A 17,605-nucleotide genomic window follows, 5' to 3' on the forward strand; every position below is an offset into this window, starting at 1 on the left:
TTGTTTCAAACATATTTATTATTTGTACAGATTCTAAATACACCAATGATCCTGCTTGCTGGTGTCTATGATGCCAGGCCTGGGCTCTGGCGAGGCTCAGCATGACTGTCCAGAAGGCACCTCCTATGGGAAGCAGCTTTCTGAGGAGATCCAGAGGAGCAATGGCCAGTGGCAAATACCTTTGTGAGCACACTGCCTGCCCTGTGCTGCAGAGAAGCTGTCACTGTGTGTTAGCTTCAGACCTTGCTTGTGAGCCCCTAAGAATATTTCTCAGGGATTTTGTTTGACAGCATCACACTATGAAGTTCAATCAGGCTTGTATTTCTCTACATAGACAAGCCTGGCTTTGAACTCTCGTCGTGCTATAGCAGTCTCCTGAGTGCTGAGAATAGTTATATGTCACCATGGTCAACTCCCAGAGAGCAGTTCTAAGGTCAAGACATGATCAAGATGCCTGTGAGATCATGCAGAGTGATCCAAGTGTCTGTGGTTTCAAAGCTTGGATGTAAGCCTCGTTTCCAATCACACAGCTGCAATGCAGAAAGGCATCAGGAAGCCAGGCCTGGTTTTAGGAACTGAAGAAGTGGCCCAATCCCAGGTCAGAACAGTAGCAAGTGCACTGTGATTTCCAGCCTTGTGGCTGTCATAGGGACTCAAGTTCTTCAGTGTGTTCTCATTAACATCCTGTCCAATGGATGGTGCATCTTGTTAAAGCTCTTCATATCTACAGCTACTCCTTCCAGGCACAGAGGCTCCCCTTTCTCTCACCGGCGCTGGTTTAGACCTGTCAGGTTCTTGAGCTAACACAGGAGTAGAAGCAGAGAGAGTGGTGAGGGCTGCCTTATCTCTAAGGCAATGGAAGACCCTGGGCATTCAAGGCAGCAGGGATAGCTAGGATACAGATTCAAGCCTACTGGGGCCCCGAGACAGAATTGGTTTTTTGTGGGGGAGAGGGGACTTGCCATATGGACAAGCTGACCTGGAACTTTTTACCCTCCTGCCCTAGTGTAATGGGTGATAGAATACAGGTGTACACTGCCCCTCCTCCCCCAGCTCTAGTGATTGTTTCTTAACATCAAAGAAGAGGTGGGTCATTCAAGAATAAGATACTGAGGATAAACTGAGGTTAGTTTTATTCTGCTTCAGTTTAAGGCTCCAAAGCTATATGGGTTGGTGACATGTTACAAATAGCACAGGACCAGGGCGGAATGGGAGACAGGCAGTGATGAACTGGGCAGTACTCACCGTGACTGCTGCACCCATCAGTCCTTGCACCAGTGCCTCTCCAGTAGACTTTACCTAAGAGGAGTTGGGGTCAGATTCTTTTAAGCCCCCAGAGTGAGCTCAAAGGTGAGACGGGTAGGACAACTCAAGAAGCCTACAAGCCTCACAGTGGAGTCAAGGGGGGCTAATTACTGCAAGAGCCTATGGACAACACAAGTGCAGACAGACAGAGCAGACTTTTAAGGAAGGGCTAGCACAAGGAAGGAAGAGCCAGCCTCCTTGGGAAGGCCTGTGGGACAGTCAGTTAAGGACAACAGGAAGCAAGAGAACAGCCAGGTGCTCACATGTTGGAGGCAGACAGGTATGCCTGCTACTGAAAAGGGTTTTCAAATGGCCAATCCTCAAATACCTGCTTAGCTGTGTGGCCCATGTTCATTGCATCATTAATCCGGTTTTCCAGGAAACGCCAGGTATCTTCAAAGTCTGGGGAAGAGTCCTGCATCATGACCAGCTCAGTTGTGTTGTAGATGCCAGCCAGCACTGCACGGCGGGTGTACCAGTTAAACTGCAGAGAGACCCACCCAGCAGGTGGGGAATCACTGCTCTGTGGGTTAAGGGAGTCTTGGGTTCTTCCCACTCAAAAGCTCAGAGACTCCCAGGCTTCTTTCTCATTTTCTTCTCTCTCTCTCACAGACACATACGGCCCTCTGGATACCACTGCTGCCCTGAACTTGGCTGGGCATCAAACTGCCTGTGAGGTTAAAACTGTAAGCTCCTAGTCCCAACATCTTAGGCTGGAGTCAGAAGGTCTGAATTAAGCAGCAGGAACCAGGAGGTTTAGCCAGCAGCCAGGGTGATCTGACTGGTGAAATGCCCAACCCTCTGAGTCCTGAGGAGGCTCTCCAGTACAAGAGTCATGACTAAACCTTAGCATGTCTACCACATGGGAGGGCTGAGGCAGGATCAGGGACAGGTTATAACACTGGGCAAAGCTGAGAGTTCACATCTCTGGTGACTTCTGCCAGCTCTAGTAATTGCTCTTCAGAGGACCAGCTCAGCTACTCAGTGTTTTATTCCTTTAATCTCTTCGCTTTCTAATTTTGTTTTCCTACCATCTCTGTTGGTGGTCTATTCCCACACAGAGAAAGTTTATTAAAGCACTTTGTTATAAGTATGGTGGGAGCACATATCTGCATACCTTCCCATCCTAGAGGCCACAAAGTACCATCACATTTTAATTTCCTTTATGAAGGTATATTTTGTTTTTTTAATACCCCATCAGAAATGTGGTGGCATTAACAAGTCATATGCTTCCTGGTGCCTGCTTAAAGGGGCTTATTGATCTCCCAGCAAAACAGGTCAAGATGGGGAGGGGTTTCTTTTTAAAGCAATGGGTGTCTCCATGGGTTTTCTTATTTTTTTTCCTCTCAAAGTCAGTCTCAGCAAAGGCACACATGGAGGGATTTTGATGCAGAACCCACATCTTAGGAGACTGAGGGGAGATGGTAAAGCAGCCCAAGAGCTGTGCCGCCTCCACAGTGGGCAGGGTAGAAGCAGTTCACACTCAACTGCTGCTCCCTGAATGACATGCCACTCTGGCTCATCAAGGACCTTTCCTCCTGAGATGGGAATGACACTGCTGCCCTTCCAGCCTTTTTTTTTTTTCCTGAAAAGAAAAACATGATTTTTAAATATCCCCATCTTCTTATCTATGTATAAATGTCAGAGTTCTCGGTCAGACTTGAAAACTCCTTTGAACAAGTCCTTGGCAATCTCTACATTACTCTTGGTGACCCTGATAACCCTTTGACCAAAACTGAGCTCAGAGGGGCATAGAAATAGGTCACCTTCCCTTCCAGAGTTTTGATCAAAGAAATTTCACAACTATAAGAAATGTCTGACCCAAGCCTTTGCTAGCAACCTATGTCCTACTGAAAACACTCACGTCAGTGGACTGGTCCCCAGCGTAATGCCACATGTCATCCACCATGCTGGTGAGCAAGCTCAGGCTGGGCGGGATGTTGTGAGGGAGCAGGAGGATGCTTAGGGCCTGAAGAACAAATGACACAGGAGGTACACATGAGGTAACAGCAGCTCACAGGGGCTCACATGGGGGCTGTAGGGGGAGGGGTTCACAGAAGTCAGTCTAGTTCTTGCTCTTTGAAAGCTACCATGGGTGGAGGTAGCACTAGGAAACCCTGACTAGAGATGATGGGGCCAGGGACCTGGTTTTGTCCTAAGATGACTTAATCAGATTTTCTAGATCAACAGTTGAAACTGGGAATACTGACAGCTGAAGGGGTCACTCCTGTCTAAGAGTCCTGGAGCAAGGATGACAAGGGCACCCCATTCTGTCACAGTAAATTCTTGTTGCCTTGCTTAACTCAAGTTGATTCCTAGTCCCAATAGGCAAAGCTCCCCCAGTTGGTACTGACTAGTGCCAGCACGGATCTGAGCACCTCCTTTAGCAAACACCGGCTCCTCCAGGCCTTTGACACCTTACCAATTCTATAATCCTCCTGGCTGCGGGACTGGCAGAGAGGTCCTTCACTAGCTGGGAAGCATTCCTTTGCCAAAAAGGCCCCGAAGGCAGCACTGTGCTGATCCAGGCAGCTGAAGCCCAATAATGCACTGCCCGGACTTTATTTGCCACACAGGTGATCAGAGCTCATCAGCTGCTACCTGACCAAGGTTACACATCCTAGCAATACAACAAGAGGCCCCAGTCCTCAAGATCTGAAACACAACAGGGCATTCACTGAGCAAAGATGGCTGATACCAACTTCTGACTGTTCTGACCTTAAAGACCTGGTGGTACACTCAGGGTACCAGATCCACCCATGATATGCAGGGCCACTCATAGGTCTATGAACTGAGACTCAGGTGGCTTCGAGTTGTTCCCTATGGCACTCCCTAGCAAGAACCATGCTCTGCCAAGTGGGCTAGGCTTTCCTGCCCCATGGTAAGGATTCAGGAGCTAACTGCTCAACAGTGTGCTAAGTCAGTGCACAGTGCTGAGGATGGAACATTACTACTGCTGCTCTGCAGCTTTACTATGGACTCTACCCGGGGCCAGTGCTCAATGTAGGGGATCAGCATTCTCAGTCTGGTTTCCACTGCGTCCCTCAGGAACTGGTCTGTCTTCCTCTTCCTGGAGGAGGGAAAAGAAAACAGTGTCTCTAGTTCAAAAGCAGGGGCCATACTGTCTACTCAACCCCAGGAGGACTGTGCCGCCAGCTGCTGAGGACTACGGTCAGGACAGGCTGCTGGAGTTCAGACCCATCCAAGCTGTAGGCTGATAGCACTATTCTCTTGGCACTTCCTGTATCAGCCAAACCCTTGCTGCCACCATGAGCTATAATGAAACTTACTCTGCCTGGCCCAGTTGCACTAGCTTCTGCTCTTCTTCCAGCACATGAGTGAGGCGAGCATTGCACTGGGTCACAAAGTGCAGAATCAGCTCACTGCCGTCGCTCCCAAACATGCTGGCTGCTGCGCTGGAGAGGCCCAGAGACTACAGAAGAGAAGGCAGCAAAGTGATGGATAAGCATACTGGTATTAAAAGCCTCTTCCTCTAACAGGGGCTGGATTTTCAGTGAAGATCCCTAACCCTTCACTTGGAGTTCTTATGATTTCAGGGACCACCAATGGTCTACTGAGCCCCTTAGTTTGTGCAAAGCATTACTACAGCTATGCATGTTGGAGTTCAGTAGCTGACTCAAGGATGGGTACATGACCAAGCATAGAACTCAGGTGTCACCCTTAGGAATCTTGCTTAGTATGGGAAGAATCTAGTTTCATTTCTGTTTCTGACAATACCCCTATAAACAGCAACACAAGGCTGTCATGGTGGCGCACGCCTTTAGCCCAGCACTCAGGAGGAGGCAGGTGCAAGCAGATCTCTGAGTTCAAGGCCAGCCTGGTCTACAGAGCAAGTTCCAGGGCAGCCAGGGCTACAGAGAGACGCTGCCTCTCTAAAACCAAACCAAAACTAAACTAAACTGAAGTAACACAGGGAAGAGTTTATATGACTTCCAATTCCAGGGTTTTGTTTATTTGTGGTTTCTTGTTTGTTTGATTTAAAGATTTATTTATTATGTATACAGTGTTCAGCCTGCACGTATGCCTGCATGCCAGAAGAGGGTACCAAATTTCATAGATGGTTGTGAGCCACCACATGGTTGCTGGGAATTGAACTCCAGACCTTTGGAAGGGCAGCTGGTGCTCTTAACCTTTAAACCATCTCTTCAGCCTCCTGTTTTTTGTTTTTTTGATAGGGCTTCTCTGTGTAGTCCTGGACATCCTAAAACTTGATTTGTAGAGCAGGCTGGCCTCAAACTCAAAGACTTGCCTGCCTCTGCCTCCCAAGTGCTGGGAACAAAGGTATGCATCATCACTGCCTGGCTTCCAATTCCAGGTTTTACATGCTATCATTTAGGGCAAGGACTCAAGCAGCTGGTCCTTTAATACTCAGTCAAGAGCAGAGAGAAAGTGTACCCACGCAAGCTAGCTGCTGTGTGTGCTGAGTACTGAGACTGCCTCTGCTCTTACACAGCTAGAGCGAGTCACTTCATATAGTGCTACCTACATTCTCCTTAGTAACCATCAAGACAACCCCCAGCTGCACGCCCACAGACCAACCTGATTTAGATAATTCCTCAACTGAGGATTTTCAGGTGACTCTAGGTTGTGGCAATTTGGCAACTAACCATGGTGGGAAGGGACAGTCCATTAGAGCCCTGCTGCATGGGGGCCTGCTGCAAAGGAACTCAAAGAGGACCTTCCTGTGATCCTCCCAGTGAACACAATCTAGCAACACTGCCCAAAACACTGAAACAGGCTTCTTCCAGACTGCCCTTCATTAAATGGGCCAAAATAGCCCTTTCTAACACGGGCCCATTAGAGCTGAGTTCCAGCACTGGGGCCTTAACTAACACTGCAGGGGCTGCAGAGAGAATACCCCCTTTCTGACACACTCCTTTCCCCCCAAGCTCCAGCAAAATGGCCTGCCAGGTGCCTGTCTTTCATTCGTTCAATTATTTTCTGTAGTGTGGGGATCAAACCTAGGGTCTGGTACATGCTGCGAAAGCGTTCTACCAATGAGCTACACCCCAAGCTTCTGGCAGTGTTTAAAACACAAGTTTTTCATTAGCGCCATTGAGGAGCTAAACAAGCGAATTGTTGTGCATCTACTGGAGACAGAACCGAGATGGCAACAGAAATAGACGACAGGAAAGGAACAAAATACATGAATATGACTTCCTCCTGCTGGGCAGAGGAACTGCCTCTCTTCTGTAGGAGAGCAGGGCCATTAAGGAGGGCGCAGCCACGCTGACATCAATGGCAGCTGCACGATCATTGAAGGCCGCTGTGCACATTACACACAGTGTCTCACTACAGTGCATACCAGCTCTATTCAAAGCAGGAAACTGAGGCTTACAGCTTCACCCACAAACTAGGTTGGCGGAGTCTACAGGTATTATGCACATGTATGAAAGAAGATAAGCAGGGAAGGAAAGCTGCTTAACAGAGAATTCCGTCTCATCCTCCTTTTCCAAACAATCCTATTAATCTCTCTCATGTTTGTTTCATCAAATTTTCCCTCCTCTACACATTTCTGCTTTCTCCTACTCCTTCCTAACCTTAGGTTCCCCAGGCTATCAAATGCATTCCGCAAGTCGGGCATGGTGGTGCACGCCTTTAAGCCCAGCACTCGGGAGGCAGAGGCAGGTGGATCGCTGTGAGTTCGAGGCCAGCCTGGTCTACAAAGTGAGTCCAGGACAGTCAAGGCTACACAGAGAAACCCTGTCTCGAAAAACAAAACAAAACAAAACAAAACAAATGCATTCCACAAAGAAAATAAAAAAGTCATCCCATGGGAACGTCCCCAAAGTTCACAAGTTTAGAAACTAAACTTGGTGAGTTTGAGGCCAGCCTGGTCTACATAGTAAGTTCCAGTTCCAGGACAGGCAAGGCTACATAGAGAGGCCCTGTTTCAAGAAAAACAAAAAAACAAAACAATTAAACCCCAAACTAAGGCTAATCCTTCTACCTGCTTTCCAGCCTTTGCAACTTTTTTTTTTTTTTGAGACAGGGTTTCTCTGTGTAGACTTGGTTGTCCTGGACTCACTTTGTAGACCAGGCTGGCCTCGAACACACAGCAATCCGCCTGCCTCTGCCTCCTAAGTGCTGGGATTAAAGGCATGCACCACCATGCCCAGCTGATTTTGCAACTCTTGCCTTAGGAATCTCATGGTCTTGGTTTGCCTGTTTTCTTCTATTATCTCCACCCTCATTTGTGTTTTTCACAAGTATTCAATCACGCTCAATTTCCATCCTGCTTGGCACAGCCTTTTCAGCCTAATGGCTCCTTACATCCTCCATATCACAGCCCCTCCCTCTGACTTCTGACCCAGGACCCCAATAGCTATTGCTGTAATAACCAACAGCTAGCCGTGGAAAGTATCTTTTGTTCTTTCTCGTCTACTAAGATGCTCTAACCCAGACCTTATTTCCCTCCTTCCCAGCCCTTCTCTTGAGAGGCTCTCAACAGGTAGCCCAGGCTGCCCTCAAACTTGCAGCAGTCCTCTTGCCTCAGATGCCCAGTGTTGAAATTACAGGTGTGAGCCACCACATGACACTGGAATTCTCTTTCCGCACTTTATACTCTTGCCATATACTCACGTTCAGACATATGCTAGAATACTCAAAATAGCCAGTGGAGACCTGCTAGCTTCTCAAGTTCAGGCCATATATATGCTTGACAACTCCAGCTTGGAGGAGAGCCAGACGTACACAAGGCAAAATGCTCGGCCCAGAAAGTGAAGCATGTCAAGAACCACAGTGCCACCCCAGTTTCCAGGAGCAGAGAATCAATGAGAACAGCTCTAGAGCTTAGCAACCTTAAGGCTAAGGGCAGTGGACCCACCAACCTCTGGAGCTATTTATCCGCCTAAGGTCACTACCACAGTTTCATCTGAGCCACGCAGTGAGTAACTTTTACTGGGTATTGAAGACACAAACAAAGCACTTCGAGATATAGACTCTGGCAAGAACCAACAGTACAGGAAACAAAGAATTGACTGATAGGATTATATCAAATCAGAAGGCCTTTGTGTAGCAGAGGAAGCAGTCATCAGAGCAAAGAGACAGTCTGAGGGGAAAGCTTTGCTAACTACACTGGGCAGAGAATCAACATTTGGCATCTTCATGTAGAGCAGGCAGTGTCACGACCACAAGGTCAGCTATGGCTTAGATGAAGGGCTGGGACCTTCCTGGCAAGGAGAAACTGATAAATGGCTAGGACATCTAAAGGTGGAGCTGTCCCAGCTGCATGTCACTAAAGTGACAAGTGGCACAAAATCCTGGCTCTTTAAACTCCAAGTTGTCTGCAGATTCCATGTTTTCATAGTCATTAACTACAGTCAGGAGGATCTGGGTGTGGTGGCTCAGACCTTCAATCCCAGCATTCAAGGCAAAGGAGAAAGAAAAACTCAAGAAATTCTACAAGAGCAAGCCCCTGGACCTGGGCTCAAGAGGCTAGGTGCCACACCCTGTGCTTTGAGACTCTCACATGTCAGAAGCTGGAACAAGACTAGTGAGAGAGCAGGAAGAAGTCAAACCACTTCGTGGGGGAGCTTGGATGTTGCCAGCTGATATATCCTAGTAGAGACTCTGAGAGGAGATATATATATGTGAGCCCAAAACAAGAGGCTGGGGAGAAGAAGGGGGTTGCGGGGTGGGGGGGGGGCAGGGTACTTGGGATTGTTTTGACTGTTCATCCCTGCACTTCAAGAGATGCTCCTAGAGAGAACTGCTCCAGGGAAGGCTTCAAGGCTTTGGGCTCCGGCTGAGGCTCTGGGCCTCAGCTGCTGTTCCAGGTTCCAGCAGCAACCTTGGTTGAACTGTGGTTTTGCTGAGGATCCTGCTGACTACGCCAGGAGAATAGTTCCTCGGAATGATAGCCTTAAGGTTTCATTATTGTGTTCTTTAATATCCTTTTCCTATTGTTTGGATTAGTTGGGTTGTAAGCGAGGTACGCTGTTAGTGAATTCATAATAAAGTATAATTGTTAAGAAAATTGAGCTTACATAAACAAATAAATATTAAGAAAGAAAGAAAACAAGTGACAAGAAATGATGTCAAGGATATGAAAAAAGAAGAATTTGGTTCACGGCCTCAAACTTAGTGAAACTTCTGCCTCTGCTTCTCAAGTACTGGGGTTACAGGTGTGAGCCACTGTGCCTGTCCTTGAAGACGGTGGGAGCTTTAGGCACTGTTGGTGGCAATGTCAACTGGTATAGGCTCTGTGGATATCAGTATAGAGGGTTGCAAAAAGCTAAAAAAAACAACTACCTTGTGATCTAGTATACCACACCTTGGTGTATACTTTAATGAGTCTAAATCATCGCTTACAGAGATACTTCTACATTTGTGTTTATTGCTATACTACTCTCAATAGTCAAGATATGGATCTAGTCCTGATCTGCCCATTAACAAGATGAATAGAAAAAGAAAATGAGGCAAATATACACAAAAGAATTGTATTCAGGCAGGCATGTGGCGCAAGCCTTTAATCCCGGCACTCAGAAGGCAGAGGCAGGCGGATCTCTGTGGGTTTGACGCCAGCCTGGTCTACAAAGTGAGTCTGGGTAAAGTAGCAAAAGACAGCCCTGTTTTAAAATAAAGGGTAGGCACTGAAGAGATGGTTTCGTGGTTAAGAGCACCGGCTGCTCTTCCAGAGGATGGGGTGGAGTGGGTGGTGGGTGGTGGTTCAATTCCCAGCACCCACAGGGCAGCTTACACCTAATTCCAGGAGGTCTAACAACTTCTTCCAGCCTCTACAGACACCAGTCATGCATGCGGTACACAGATACACACCCATAACACCCACACATGGAAGCAGGGTGGTGGTCGTGCACGCCTTTAATTCTATCACTCAGGAGGCAGAGACAGGTGGATCTCTGTGAGTTCGAGGCCAGCCTGGTCTACAAAAGCAAGTCCAAGACAGTCAGGACTACACAGAGAAACCCTGTCTCAGAAAAAAAAAAAAAAAACACCTACACATGGAAACAAAAGTAATTTTTTAAATTAAAGAAATAAAGAAATAAAGTTAAAAAAGAAACTTTGGGTCACTGTTCAATGGTGAAGAGTGCTTAGCTGGCAGGCATGAGACTCTAGTTCAATCCCAGCGATACATATGTGAATGGTGCTGGACTTGGGAGACTGGAGAGAGTGCTCAGCAGTTACGAATACTTGCTGCTCTGACAGACAACCTGGGTTCAGTTCCTGGCACCTACATGGCAGCTAATTACCATCTGTAACCATCTCTTCCAAGAAATTCAACACTGCCTTCTGGCCTCCTCAGGCACAGGCACACATGTGGTGAATATACATACATGCAGTCAAAATACACACATAAAATAAATAAATCCTTAAATTTAAAGAAAAATATTGCTAGACTCAGCTCAACAAGGGAAGGAATGTTGTCCTGTGTGCATTGTCACAGTCCCTAGTCTGATGTACATCATTGTTCAATAAATATTTTAAAAATATACTAACAGTTTCTTAAATTTTTTTCATATTGAAAGAATAGGCATTGAAAGGCGTGGGCATGGTGCACGTGCCTATAATCCTAGTATTTGGGAGGTTGAGTTAACAGGACAAGTTTGAGGCCAGCCTTATTCTACATAGTGACTTCCAGGTCAGCCAAGAATAGTTAACTCCTGTCTCTAAATTAAAGAAAAACAAAAACATGGAATAGGGGCCATCAAGATGGCTCAGCAGAGAAAGGCCCCAAGATCGCCAAGGCAAGCCGGATCACCTGAATTCAATCCCTGAGACCCACATGGCAGAAGATGAGAGCCTGTTCCTCTAACTTGTACAAATGTGCACACACAGAAATATACATACACAAATAAACAAAATAAATATAATTTTAAAAAATCAGTGTGCTTTACAGAATTGGTGACATATCAGTTTAATTGCTTTTTAATGGGAGGAAGTAGGATCTCATATAGTGCAGGTTAGCCTTGAATTCACTTTGTACCACACACGTGACCTTCAACCTCTGATTTTCATACCTTCTGAATACTGGAATTACAGATATGTGACACCATTCTTGGTTTTACGAGCTGCTATAGATTAAGCCCAGGGTTTCATGCATGCTAGAGAAGCACTGTACCACAGCTATATGCCTAGCCCAACATTTGTTTTTAAACCAATGAATTAAAAACAGTGCTTCTTGGGGCTGGAGAGATGGCTCAGTGGTTAAGAGCGCTCTTCCAAAGGTCCTGAATTTAATTCCCAGCAACCACACGGTGGCTCACAACCATCTATAATGTGATATGATGCCCTCTTCTGGCCTGCAGGTGTACATGTAGGCAGAATATTGTATACATATTAAATAAATCTTTAAAAAACAAAGCAAAACAGTGCTTCTTAAACCAGGCATAGTGGCACAGGCCTTTAGTCCCAGAACTTAGGAGGCAGAGGCAGGAGGATCTCTGTGAGTTCCAGGCCAGCCTGGTCTTTGGCGTGAGCTCCAACGCAGCTAGGACTACAGAAAGAGGCCTTGTCACAAACACTCAAGTATGGCTGCCACAAAACAAGCTGCTTGAGGCTATACCTCTCAAGAGCCAACTCTACACTACATTCTTTTTGTTTGTTTGTTTGTTTGTTTGTTTTGTAAGACAGGGTTTCTCTGCATAGCCTTGGCTGTCCTGGACTCATTCTTTTAATCATTAAAAATTAGCTTGGTGTGGTGGCACATGCCTTAATTCCAGCACTTGAGAGGCAGAGGCAGGAGGATCTCTGTGAGTTCAAGGCTGGCCTGGTCTACAGAGTGAGTTCAAAGACTATGTAGAGATTCTGTCTATTAAACAAACAAGCAAACAAATAAATAGAAAGAAAGAAAGAGAGGGAGGGAGGGAAGGAGGGAGGGAGCCAACCAGCCAGCCATCTCTATCTTTTTCTTTTTTTTCTTTTTTTTCAAGATTTATTTTGTATCCAGTGTTCTGCCTACACACCAGAAGAGGGTATCAGACCTCATTATAGATGGATGTGAGCCACCATGTGGTTGCTGGGAGTTGACCTTCAGAAGAGCAGACAGCGCTCTTAACCTCTGAGCCATCTCTTCAGCCCCGAGCCATCTATATCTTATGGAGGATAAAAGAAAGAAAAAGGACACCAGACAATTCTGTAGATGTGAAGCTCCGGCCTAGGCTGGAAGGAAGCATGAGGCCCTTTGTGGTTGTGGCTCTGGGTTCATTTGGGTCTGCTGCCCCACCCTCACCTCTACCTACCTGGGCTCCTTCAGCAATGGCCTCTGCGGTCCAGCCATGGGCAGGCACAAACTCTAGGGCTGCTGTCAAGATGCGATGCTGTAGCTGCTCCTCACTCTCATAGTCCTCTTCCTCCTCTCCACTCTGGTCTGTGTACCTGAGATAAAAAGCCAAGCACACATCACACCTCACTGTCTACAGCCTGGCATGCAGAATGCACCCAACCAGAAGCAGAGGTCCTGGGTCTCCTCTAAGCAGGTTAAGAGGGGCTTCACTTGTGCATTAGTATGGAAGTTTTAATACCAACAAGGTTCAAATCCTATCACGCTTCCCCTCCTCCCACAGTAGAAAGTGTCGAGGGATCTGAGTTCTTATGATATAAAGACAATGGTCCTGTGGCAGCCTGGGTTTCTGCTTATCATCCTCAGACAACCTGGGGCCCATGGGCTACATATGACCTGGGAAAGCAATGGATATGGCTCAGTACATCTGTAGATGACAAGATCATGTTGGGCACTTGCTAACGCATGGTGTTTAAAGGTTTTCTCAGTCAGGTATGGTGGCGCATGCCTTTAATGCCAGCACTCGGGAGGCAGAGGCAGGCAGATTGCTGTGAGTTCGAGGCCAACCTGGTCTACAAAGCGAGTCCAGGACAGCCAAGGTAACATAGAGAAACCCTGTCTAGGGAAAAGAGGGGGAAAAAAAGGTTTTTCTCATGTCTGCAAGAAAAATGGCTATTCCATTCACAAGTATAGATCCTCAAAAAAATATTTGTTGAATTGCTAAGTGTTTTAGCTGGGTATATGGCAGCAATCCCAGCACATGGGAGGCTGAGACAGGAGGAAGTTCAGGAGTTACAGGCCAGTCTCAACTACATGAGAACATATCACAAAAAAACCAAACAAATTAAGTAAAATGAACAGAAGGGGCTGGAGAATGTCTCAGCAGTTAACAGAACTTAGTACTCTTGCAGAGGCTCTGAGCTCGATTCCCAGCACTCATACTTGGCAGCTCACAGTTGTTGGTAGCTTAAGCTCCAGGTTATCTGATGCCCCTTGTTTTGGCCTTTTGGGCACCAACACCCATGTATACATACCATAACAGACACATGGCCGAACATACACACACATACTTTTTTTTTTTTTTAAGTATTTCAAAAAACTTGAAAAACTGGTCTGGGTATGGAAACATATAGGTGGATCTCTGTAAGTCCCAGGGCTACATAGGAGACTTTTCTGAAAACAAACAAAACTGTAGAAAACTTGATGAACACTATCAATTTCCATTGAGGAAAGTTCAATTTCCAGTGGCAGGATTAACAAGAAAAACAGATCTAATGGAAACTAAATTATTATTACCTGTGGAAGCCAAGTTTGCCCCACACAGGCAATGAAACTTTAAATGTGTTTATCTTTTTGCCACTTGCTCAGAACAGCTTGGTAGCCCAGGCTGGCCTTGAACCTATGATCCTCCTTCCTCAGACTTCTTATGTGCTGGATAGTTTTTTTTTTCTAAAGGAAGGCATGTTTATTTCATAACACTGCAATGTTTATGGCTTGCAAAGTCCTTAGCAAAGAGTATCTTATCAATGAACAATAGCTAGTTGTCATTTGAGAGGAAAAAAAAAACCCCCAAAACAAAAAACGATCACAGTATATATAAATACATAATGGAATATATTATTTTATATGCTGATTTGAAAACAAATATAAGAATATCCTAGCTAAAGCATTAAGTAGCAAACCTAGTATGTGAAGACAACAGCAATGACAACTAGCTATTGTGCTGCATAGTTTTATGTCAACTTGATACAAGCTAACTATCTGCGAGGAGGGAACCTCAATTGAGAAAATGCCTCAGTAAGTTCTGGCAGTAGGGCGTTTTCTTAATTAGTGATTGGTGGAGGAGGGCCCAGTGCATTGTGGGTGGTACCATCCATGGGCTGGCGGTCCTAGATTCTATAAGAAAGCAGGCTGAGCAAGTCATGGGGAGCAAGCCAGTAAGCAGCACCCTCCATGCCCTCTGCATCAGCTCCTGCCTCCTGGTTCCTACGCTGTTTGAGTTCCTGTCCCGACTTACTTCAATGATGGACTATGATGTGCAAGTGTAAGCCAAATAAACCCTTTCCTCTCAATTTGCATTGGTCATGGTGTTTCATCGCAGCAATAGAAACCCTAACTAGGACACCTTAGTAGTTGGGATTACAGGCTTGACTTAAAGTTCCTACTCTTAAGGAGAGAGACACAACATGCTTTATTATGTTATCTCCACCAAACAATGAAATCTAAATAGTCATCAATAAGACAGGTTAATACATTTTGGTTCATTCCTTACCAGAATATTATACCACTATTAAAAGCACACAAACAGTGAAAAAATACTAAGAATCCACTGTTGAGCTGGCTGTGGTATATATCTATAATCTTAGCACATGGGAGGCTGAGTCAGGAGGATTGCTGAGTTCAAAGTCTGCCTAGGCTACAGAGTGAGAACTTAGCTTAAAACAAAAAAACAAGGACTGGAGAGACGGCTCAGAGGTTAAGAGCACTTACTGCTGCTCCTCCAGAGGTCCTGAATTCAATTCTCAGCAACCACATGGTGGCTAACAACCCTCTATGTGATCTGATGCCCTCTTCTGACCTGTGGTGTACATGAAGGCAGAGCACTAATGATAATAAATTTTTAAAAACCAAAAACCTCAAAAATAGAAATAGCCAAAAGGCATTGTTATGTCAGCTGAGTTATCTCTGTTATGATCTCAAGTGCTTTCCACAATGCTTAGACCTTCTAAAATGGAAAGGCACTGTTTTTAGCCTTAGAAATGACTGAAAGTGGCCTAGGACATTAGCTCACATCTCTAATCCCAGTACTTTGGAGACTGAGGTTGAAAGATCCTCAGAGTTCAAGGCAAGTTTGGGCTCTCAGCCTGGGGGTACATAGTAAGTACACCAGCTCAGTAGGAGCAATATATATAAAGCTGGGCAGTGGTGATGCACGCCTTTTATCCTAGCACTTAGAAGGGAGAGGCAGGCGGATTTCTGAGTTCAAGGCCAGCTTGATGCATGGAGTGAGTTCCAGGCCAGCCTGGTCTACACAGAGAAACCCTGTCTCAAAAACCATAGTCGTTAAATAACAAGACCCTATCAGAAAGAAAAGAGGGAAGGGGGGAAGAGGGAAGAGGAGGAACAGGGAGGGCTGGAGTGGAAGGAAGGAAAAGAAGGCAGGAGGAGACGGTGAGGAAAGGGTACATTCTGATGAGTGCAAAGTGGTCACTTTGGGGAGATCTGGACACGAATGCTAACCTGGGGGGCGGACGAGGAAACTCGGAGCCAGGTGTCTCTGGGCCCTGTGTCTCAGGGTGCTGCTGAGAAAAAGAGTGGGGAGGCTGCTGCTTCTGCTCTTCTGAAGACCTGAACCCCACAGAAGTGTGGAAGGCACGTGGCAACAGAGGTGATCGGCAGCGGGGCACTGAAACAGAAACAAGACTGCTGGTCAGGGACATTGGTCATGGAAGACCCTTTACGACCCAGAGTGATGCTAAGAATGATGAGGAAATGCACAGAAGGGATGCCTCTGCAGCCACTCATTCCAGCGTTGGTCCCCCATAGACGCCATGAGTAAAACACAAACCTTGAGACATGTAATCCTGTGAACAGAAGACCTGGCTGTCTTCTTGGTCTGTTTCTACCATTAGTCAGCTGTATGGCTCTGTAGAAACTGTTTCCCTCAATATGCACATTAAAATAGTTAATTATTACTATGTGTGCATGTGCATAGATATTCATTGGGTGACAAATGTTTGGGCTGCAGAGGAGACATTTGTGGAGTTGGTTCTCTTTTTACTCTTACATCCATCCTGGGGACGGAGCTCAGCCAGGTTTATGTGTCAAGCACCTTTACCCACTAAACTACATTACTGGCCCCATAATATGCAGCTTTTTAAAACCCCACTAAGAATATTGATTTGTACTTGTTCAATGACAATGTTGAGGTATGCTCCCCATGTGAAATGCTATACCTATGTACATATAATAGTGCCAAGTGTTTACAAAGCATTTCTTATCCTTTTTCATGTTTATGTGCATGGGTGTGCATACGTATGTTTGTATGTATGTGGGTAAGCATGCACAAGCATGTGTAGGCTTGAGGTCAATTTCGGGAATTACACTAAAAGCATCTGTTCTCCTACAGTCAGGGTCTCTCAATAAAACCCAGAGTATAGCCAGGCATGGTGGTACACGCCTTTAATCCCAGCACTTGGGAGGCAGGGGCAGGTAGATTGCGGTGAGTTTGAGGCCAGCCTGGTCTACAAAGCGAATCTAGGACAGCCAAGGCTACCCAGAGAAACCCTGTCTCGAAAAACTAAAACAAAAAATCCCTAGTCTCTTGGCCGGGTGGTGGTGGCGCACACCTTTAATCCCAGCACTCGGGAGGCAGAGGCAGGAGGATCGCTGTGAGTTCGAGGCCAACCTGGTCTACAGAGTCCAGGACAGGCAAGGCTAACACAGAGAAACCCTGTCTCGAAAAACCAAAACAAACAAACAAAAAAAATCCCTAGTCTCTATGTTTGGTCAAGGTCTCACTATGTAGTCCTACCTGGCCTGGAATTCACTATGTAGAATGGGCTGGCCTCAAACTCCTAGAAATCTGCTTCTCCGCCTTCTGAGTACTGGGATTAAAGGTGTGCTTTACTGCATCCTGCATTTTAACCCAGGTCCTCACACTCAAGCACCTTAACCTCTGAGCTGTCTCCCTAGCCCTTGCAGCCCGTTACTTTAGGAAATATCAGTGGTTTTTCATACTCCTTTCTTCTTTCCTAACATATCATCAAAATTGCAAGCATGTAGGTAAGTTGAAGGAACTGTGGACACTCTAGCTCTACATATGTATCATGTTTTTCATTAATCTACTTTGGTTTCTAATTATTTATTGCAGACCTCCGTGTTCTTCATCTCCAGCACTTTAGCCTATGTATCATTAGCGCTCACTGCTTATGTTCCTTTATGACCTGTTTATACATAGTGAAATATACAAATCTCAAACACATTATCCTGTGAGCAATGCAAACACATTCACTTGTGTAACACGAATCCTACGCA

The 17,605-nt window shown here is 45.9% G+C and overlaps 1 protein-coding gene across 1 annotated transcript in view; it reads right to left on the reverse strand.

Moving 5' to 3' along the window:
* Positions 1-17,605, reverse strand: part of COQ9 (coenzyme Q9) — a 20,153-nt gene continuing 2,548 nt past the window's right edge. The window contains exons 2-9 of the mRNA XM_084755294.1: positions 15,809-15,974; positions 12,528-12,663; positions 4,596-4,738; positions 4,291-4,375; positions 3,170-3,274; positions 1,634-1,789; positions 1,246-1,299; positions 1-800 (exon numbers count right to left, since the gene is read on the reverse strand). Coding sequence (XP_084611420.1) covers positions 765-800; positions 1,246-1,299; positions 1,634-1,789; positions 3,170-3,274; positions 4,291-4,375; positions 4,596-4,738; positions 12,528-12,663; positions 15,809-15,974 — 881 coding nt within the window. The 3' untranslated portion in view covers positions 1-764. The remainder of the gene's footprint in view (positions 801-1,245; positions 1,300-1,633; positions 1,790-3,169; positions 3,275-4,290; positions 4,376-4,595; positions 4,739-12,527; positions 12,664-15,808; positions 15,975-17,605) is intronic.

The sequence above is a fragment of the Acomys minous genome (genome assembly GCF_964271855.1).
Source record: "Acomys minous genome assembly, chromosome: 14".
Lineage (NCBI taxonomy): Eukaryota > Metazoa > Chordata > Mammalia > Rodentia > Muridae > Acomys > Acomys minous.